Source organism: Sceloporus undulatus, chromosome 2 (assembly GCF_019175285.1).
Source record: "Sceloporus undulatus isolate JIND9_A2432 ecotype Alabama chromosome 2, SceUnd_v1.1, whole genome shotgun sequence".
In the NCBI taxonomy this organism is placed as follows: domain Eukaryota; kingdom Metazoa; phylum Chordata; class Lepidosauria; order Squamata; family Phrynosomatidae; genus Sceloporus; species Sceloporus undulatus.
In genome coordinates, this window is record NC_056523.1 from 243,776,588 (window position 1) to 243,783,741 (window position 7,154).

Sequence of the window (7,154 nt, forward strand, 5' to 3'; positions counted from 1 at the left end):
ACGACAATTCCCAGAATGCCCTAGCACGGAGACAAGGCACTGAGAAAGTGGTGTCAAAAGAGAGGCTCTCTGCAGTGTGGATGCAGCCAAGGAGGCCAGCCAGTGGAGGCGCACAGAGCAGCAGAAGCAGCAGCAGCATCCTTAAAGAGAGAAGAGTTCAAATGAGGACATGCTTAGGAAAAAAACAGAAGAATGGCAAGAGAGAGCGGAGCAGCCGCAGAAGCCAGGCTTCCCCCTTTCCCTCTGAAGCCAAGGAGGCCTGGGAAGAGCTAGCTCTCCCTGATCCTCTAACCAACCGAGACCGGATCGGGAGCCCAACCCCAGCCCCTGCTCACCTGTGTGCACTCTGTAGTGGGCTTTCAGGTGGGAGGACTTGCCGTAGACTTTCCCACAGCCGCCGTAGGGGCACTTGTGTCTTTTCTCGGTGGGGGGCTTCCCTTTGGAAGAGGAGGAGGAGACCGCCGCCTTGGGCTCCGAGGCCGCCCCTTCCCTGCCTTGCTCCTTGGGGGCTCTGGGTTCGGGTCCTGCGGAGCTGTGGGAAGAAGGGCTGGAGTCGGCGGGGGCGGGGGCGGCGGGGGTGCTTCCTCCTCCTCCTCCTCCGTCGTCGCTGCTGCTGCTGCTGCTGCTGGTGCTGCTCTCGGAGGCGGCGTCCTCCTCCTCCTCGTCGTCGGGGCTCTCGCTGCAGACGGAGCGGGAGGGCAGGGGCCGGTACTTGTTGAGCTCCAGGAGGCTCTTGGCGATGGTGACCAGGGTGCAGTAGTCCTTCCAGGCGTCGCGGGGGTCCCCCATCTCCTTGGTCATGGCCTCTTCCTCGGCCATCGGGAGGCTCTCCCCTTCCTCTTCCTCTTCCTCCTCTTCCTCCTGGCTCAGCTCCGCAGGGACCGAGGCCCGGTTGGAGATGGAGACCAGGCACTGGGCGGCCACGAAGTCCATGTAGGCGACCGCGGACATCGTCCTCCCCCCGCCGCCGCCGCAGCCACCCTCCCCGAGGGAGGAGAGCCCCGAGCCGATGCGCCCCCTCTTCCTTGCCAAGGGCGAGGGGCTCCTTCCTCCTCTTCTTCTTCTTCCTGCGTGCTCCTTCCTTTTACATAACCGCGACCATCCCGTGACCCCCCTCCCCAAAGGCAGCCCTAAGGGAGGGAGGCAGGCGGAGGGGGAGGCGCAGACCCAGACGCCTCTACCTTTTGACCTCCTCGGCCTCGCCCGCCTTCTCCTCCTCCGCCAGGGCTCCCTTCAGCCCCACAGCCCTCCAGAGCCAGAGGCAGCAGCCAGAGAGGCCAAGCAGCTCCGCAGCAAGGAGGCGCCGCCGCCGACCAAGCCTCCTGCTGCTTCGGCTTCTTCGGGTGGAGCAAGAGGGGGAAGGAGGCAAAGGACCCCGCTGTCACAAAAGGGGGGCTGGTGGCTGGAGGGGTGGGTGTGGGGGGAAGGGGTGCTGCTTCCCACGCTTCCTCCTCCTCCAGGTGCTGCTGCAGAAGGGAAGGTCTATAAAGGGGAGACCCCCAGGTCAGGAAAAAAGGGGGGATAGGTGGGTTCGGGGGGGGGCTGTTTCCCACGCCTCTTTCGCCTCCTCCTCTTCTTCCTCCTTCTTCTCCTCCAGGTGCTGAAGAAGGGAGCGTGTCTGAGGGGTCAGGAAAGGGGGAATAAGTGGGTTAAGGGGAGTTGTTTCCCACGCCTCCTCCTCCTCCTCTTCTCCTTCTTCTTCCTTCTCCTCCTTCTATTCCTTCTTCTTTTCCTTCTCCTCCTTCTGCAAAGGGGAAGGTCTATGAGGGGGAGACCCCCTTGTCACCAAAGTAGGGGGGATAGGTGGGTGGGTTTTGGGGGGGAGTTGTTTCCCACGCAGCCTCCTCCTCCTCCTCTTCCTCCTCCTCCTTCTGCAAGGAAGAAGGTCTATGGAGAGGAGAGCGACCCCCTCGTCACCCAAGTGGAGCGATCTGTGGGTGGGGTTCTTTTGGAGGGGGCTGTATTCCACGCCTCCTCTTGCTGCTCCTTCTCTCAGGGTCAGAAGCAGAGTTCAGTGCCGGGCTCCTGGCCGGGGAGAGGGCTGCTGCTGCTGCTGCTGCTGCTGGTGGTGGCGCTGGTGCTGTCAGGAGGCACTCGGGGGCTCCCCTCCTTCCGCTGCCTTCTTGGCGGGTGCTCCGTCGGCGCAGTCTTGCTCTGGACCGGTTTGGCAGAAGCCCATGCCGCCCGACGAGGGGCCCCTTCCTCCTCCTCCTCCTTCCTTCCTCCTCTTTGCAACCGGGCAGCCCTCAAAGTGATGCACTTCTGTTTACCTTCCCTCCCTCTCTGCTTCCACTCCGAAGGACCCTCTTGGCACGCGGGGGGGGGGGGGGGTGCAGAGGGAGAGGGGGTGTGTCCACAGGAGGAGACCTCGGCCAATCCCAGGCTCCCCTCCCCACGCCTCGTGCTACTCCGGGAGCCTGGCAGAGGGGGGGCTCTTAAAAGGGCGATGGCACAAACTCTGGGAGGAGCAGCCCCCCCAAAGGAAGCCCAGAGCATCCTCAGCCACCTCCTCGCCCCCGGGAGGCAGAGCCCCGGTCCTCTCTCCAGTGGAGGGCTCCCCTGGCCCTCCGCTCCTCCAGAGCCCCAAGGAGCCTTTCCGGAGAGGAGGGGGTTAAGTGGCTCCCTAAGAAGCCCCCGAGAGTCCCAGCAACCGAGCAGCCAATGGAAAGTCGCGGGGCTGATGTCACTGGCACCGGCTCCGCCAATCAAAAATAACATTCCGGGCAGTTTTTCACTTCGCCCCAAAATCCCAGGGACTGGGAGACTTGTTTTGCTGGGAGTGAAGTGTGTAAACTTTGGTGGAAGGGAAGGAGAGGGGAATGAATGGAGTCTGGGAAGCACTGGAGTTTTATTTTTGGAAAACAGCAAGTGGAAGGTGTTGCTGAGTGCCTCCTTCGGATTTGGGGGCAAACATTATTTTCCTTTTCTTCTTCTCAACTTATGGAGAAGCTATCTTGGGGTTTACTTGGCAAGTTTTGGTTCAGAGAGGGTTTGCCTTTGCCTTCCTCAGAGGCCGAGAGAGTGTGACTTGACCAAGGTCACCCAGTGGGTTTCCATGGCCAAGCAGGGATTATAACCCTGGTCTCCAGAATCAACAGTCCGACCTAAAACTTCAACACCATGTTGGCTCTCAAGTGCTTTGTTGTTGTTGGGTGACTTCAAGTCATTTCCAGCTTATGGTAATCCTAAGGCAAACCTATCATGGAGTTTACTTGGCAATTTTTTTAAGAGAGGTTTTGCCTTTGCCTTCCTCTGTGGCTGAGAGAGAGTGACTTGATCAAAGTCTAACCCACTGGCTCACTATATCCCAACCCTGGTCTCCAGAGTCAAGAGTCCAACCATAAAACCACATCACCATGTTGGCTCTCAAGTTCTCTCTTGTTGTTGTGTGCCTTCGTCTCCAACCTATGGTGACCCTAAGGCAAACCTATCATGGGTTTTTCTTGGCAAGATTTGCTCAGAGGAGGCTTGCCATTTCCCTCCCCTGAGGCTGAGAGCATGTGACTTGCCCAAGGTCATCAAAAGAGCAAGTGAAATTATGCACTGAGGGCCTTGCTGAAAATGATCTGGTTCACTGACTTCTGTAAGGGTGCTAATGGAGGTAATACAGGCTGTCCTTGGAAGGGAGTTCCAGAGCAAAACAAGAAGTATGGCCACTGAAATGGCCTCTCTCTAATCCCAACAAAATGTAAGTCTGGAGGAAGACCATCTTTCAGACATTCTGCTCCCAGACTATGACCATCAAACTTAGCACTGCACCCACAGGCGAAACAATTTGCAAGATGGTGGAGCTGTTTCAGCAAGAGAGTAGTAGATTTCCTATACACAACCATTATTAACAATTAGGACTGTCTCTACTTAAAACACAGTTTTATATAGAGCACATTGCAGTCTGTAGACATAACATAGACATGATGTAAGACATGTATCACTCTGGCTTGATTTTCAATCTCCAGGTAGGGCATAGTTTCTATACCAGTCTCAGCTTGGCCAAGGCACTGCTGGCCATTGCTGAGACTGGAGCTTCTGGGATCAATGCCAGGTACAGGAGAACCTGCAAAGGCGTCTTCAAAGGTAGTGCTACTCAAAGTACTTTCCTGTGTAGTTAAGCACATAATTTGTCAATGGGGGAAAGTAGCACAGAAGGAATTTGAGCCAGAACGGCAAACAAAGCAGGGGGGGAGATGGAGGAAGAGGGTTAAGTACAGTTATCATTACTAAAAGCTATCTGTTTGAAGGCAGAGGAGATCATGGCTGGAGAGCTACTGGAAATCAGGAAAAGAGAGAAGGGAATGGTGAGGCAGAGCTACTCATAGCTAAGTAATCATCATGCATATCATCAGATACACCCCTCCCAGCAGAGCAAGAAAGGGGACCAGATGTCCCATGACAAATCCACTGGCTGGATTGTTTCCAACATGAAATGTACCCCAGGTCAACATGGTATGCCATGTTCATCGTTGCGATTGTCTCACAGCCAAGTGCACAGCCCTGTGACCAACAGTCCCATGGTGTGAAGTGTTAACACCTGTCTGGATTTCTCCTTAATAGTATGGTGAGAGCAACTGTTGAGTACAGAGAAAGAAAGAGACATTTAATCCCCTTCAGTGTAGTTACAAATAGTTCTCTCTGGCTAAAGAGGATGATCATTGCTACAGAACTAATACTTCTTATTCATTCATGGAACTTTACTCCAGATTACTTCTTGGAGGTTCTGATTTCATCATAACTCACTTTACACACACTCTCCCCCCCCCCCCCCCGTTTTGTTACAGTTCTCATGCCTTGGCTTATGAATGTCTTGAACCCACTGGTTACATGCAGGCTGAAGCAATCATTCATACCTGGTCCTTCTTCTTTATCTGCTGAATGTTTCTTTACATTTGGCATTTTTGAGACATTCACCTCCAGCAGTATACAGTATCTGCGTGGAGCTAACCCATCTCACACATTCCTAAAGCTCTGACAAGGGAAGAGTCCTATAGAGGCAGACAATGACTTGGCCTCCCCACATCTTGCTCTGTAGCAGGGAGATAACTCTTAATGGACTTATATTTTTGTAAGTTACAGAAACAGATGGATGTTCAGAAGGGTGTAACCTGAGTGCCCTTATGTGGCTTTCTGTATCCAGGGGTGGGGAACCTGTCGGGCCTACATATATTTTGGACTGCAGTTCCCACAGTCTCTCATAATGGACTATGCTGGATGACCCTGATGGGTGTTGTAGGCCAAAGCATCTTGAGGCCACAGAGCCAAGAGCAACTTGACTCTGCTAGCATGGTTACTTCAATGGCAATTGGTGAAAGTATAGGTGGTGGCAAGAAGAAAATGGTGGTGGCAGTAGTGAAATGGAAAGAAAGGAGCCTCTGGCAGCAGTCAGAGAACCTGCCACCTGCAAGCCACTGGTTCCTCAGAGAGCTTCTGGCAGGGTCAACAGAACCAAGGCAGCATGGAGAGACTGCATGTGCATGCAGAGAGAGTCAGGCCATACACTTAATGGTCTGTTATGCAAGTGGTGTGACTCTAGAGCTGCTGTGAACAAACTGTGGCTCTGGGGTGCTGTTTTTGTGGCCTGTGACACTCTCCCAAGTTTCCCTGCACTGTCCTTTTTTTGGAATAAATGAGAATGAATGGCTTCCCCAGGGTCCCCCCAGGAGTGAATTTTTTTTCTTTTAAATAGGTCACAGACCCCATTTGACTTTAAAATACAATTTTTCTGCACAAGAAGTAGATTTCTGACTATTCCTCCCCCTCCTCCTCCTTTTGGCATTGTTTGCAATTTTTGTGATTCCTAGAGAGGTCTGTGGCAGAAATTTGGCACCTAGATCTACTCAAGCTGCCTGGTGGGACCCTTGCCAGTGTTCCTTAACCAGGTATGTAGCATTATTCAAATTATGATTATTCAAAGAATAAAGGTAATTTTTGTATCCCTACATATTAGGCAATAATTATTTCATCTTTTAATAGATCTAGCTGTAGTCATCTCTTAGGTAAGAGGGGCCTCACTGGGAGGCCACACAGTTGCTCACCAATAGATATGTGTCAGCGCCAAGAATGTGCCTGACAATGATGCCCTGTAAAATCTTATCACCATGAAGGCTCTGTCTTCAGAATGACAGTAATATTATTAATATTATTAGCATAATCAGTATCATTGTGAATGACATTTCGTAAAACAACATCTCCCCAGCTTTCAGTCCTCTCCCACTTTTTAAAAAACTTAACCACTTTCATGGAGGCTTTCATAGATTAAAAATTGTTTACACTAAATGTTAAGAAAGGAATATGAAATGGTGGTGATATACTGTCAGGCCTGCTGGATGATGGGGTCAGCAGACAGTTATTTAGACCAGTGACAGGTAAACAAAGTTTCAACAAACCAACAACACTTACAGGAAACTATAGGTGTGGGTTATCCTTTAAATAAAAGTAAAGAGACTATGTAATCTGAGTTGTACAATCTCCCCACCCCATGTTTCCTGGAAGTAAGTATGATATATTAATTTGGATACACCTCTGTTTGCATTCAATGGCCATTATCCAATACAGTCCTTCTACTGATGGTACTCCTTCTGCCAATGAAATAGGGAGGGAGGGGTTCATCCATCCAGCAGCCCCCAATACAACCCCCACTAAACCTGCTCAGAGCCAGTTTGGGGGTGGCATGGAAAGGGAGGGAAAGAATGTTTCCCCACACTGGCTTTTGGTGTTATCATGGTGTCTGCTTTAGGCCAGTGTTTACTAGACACCTAAGAATCACAAATGGATATCTGCTTGCTGAATGTGTATGTTTTACCTCTTCTGTCTGCCTGCAGCCTGCTGTGCTTCCTACAGAGTGCAGAGAAGAATCACCAGAATTTCACATAGGATACAGGTTTAAGGACATGCATTTTCCTAAACAGTAATAAAACAAAAGGAACAACTCTAGGACCAACATCTCAAGTGTAAAAAAACTATTCACATAACTCCAGTTCCAAGACTTGGCAGATGGTGACAAGGAATGATATCTTTCTGCAGTGGCACCAACACTGTAGAGCAGTCTCTTCATGGTTGTCCACCTAACTGCAATACTGAGTGCTTTGAGATGCCTGGAAAATCCTTTGTTGCTTCCACAGGCATGGATCTCCTGCTGACTAGGTTTCTATTGGCGTCCA

At 51.6% G+C, this 7,154-nt stretch overlaps 1 protein-coding gene across 1 annotated transcript in view; it reads right to left on the bottom strand.

Moving 5' to 3' along the window:
* LOC121921714 (Krueppel-like factor 9) overlaps positions 1–951 on the bottom strand; it is a 33,036-nt gene extending 32,085 nt beyond the window's left edge. The window contains exon 1 of the mRNA XM_042450179.1: positions 336–951. Within this exon, the coding sequence (XP_042306113.1) occupies positions 336–951 (616 nt within the window). The remainder of the gene's footprint in view (positions 1–335) is intronic.
* Positions 952–7,154: the final 6,203 nt, after the last annotated feature.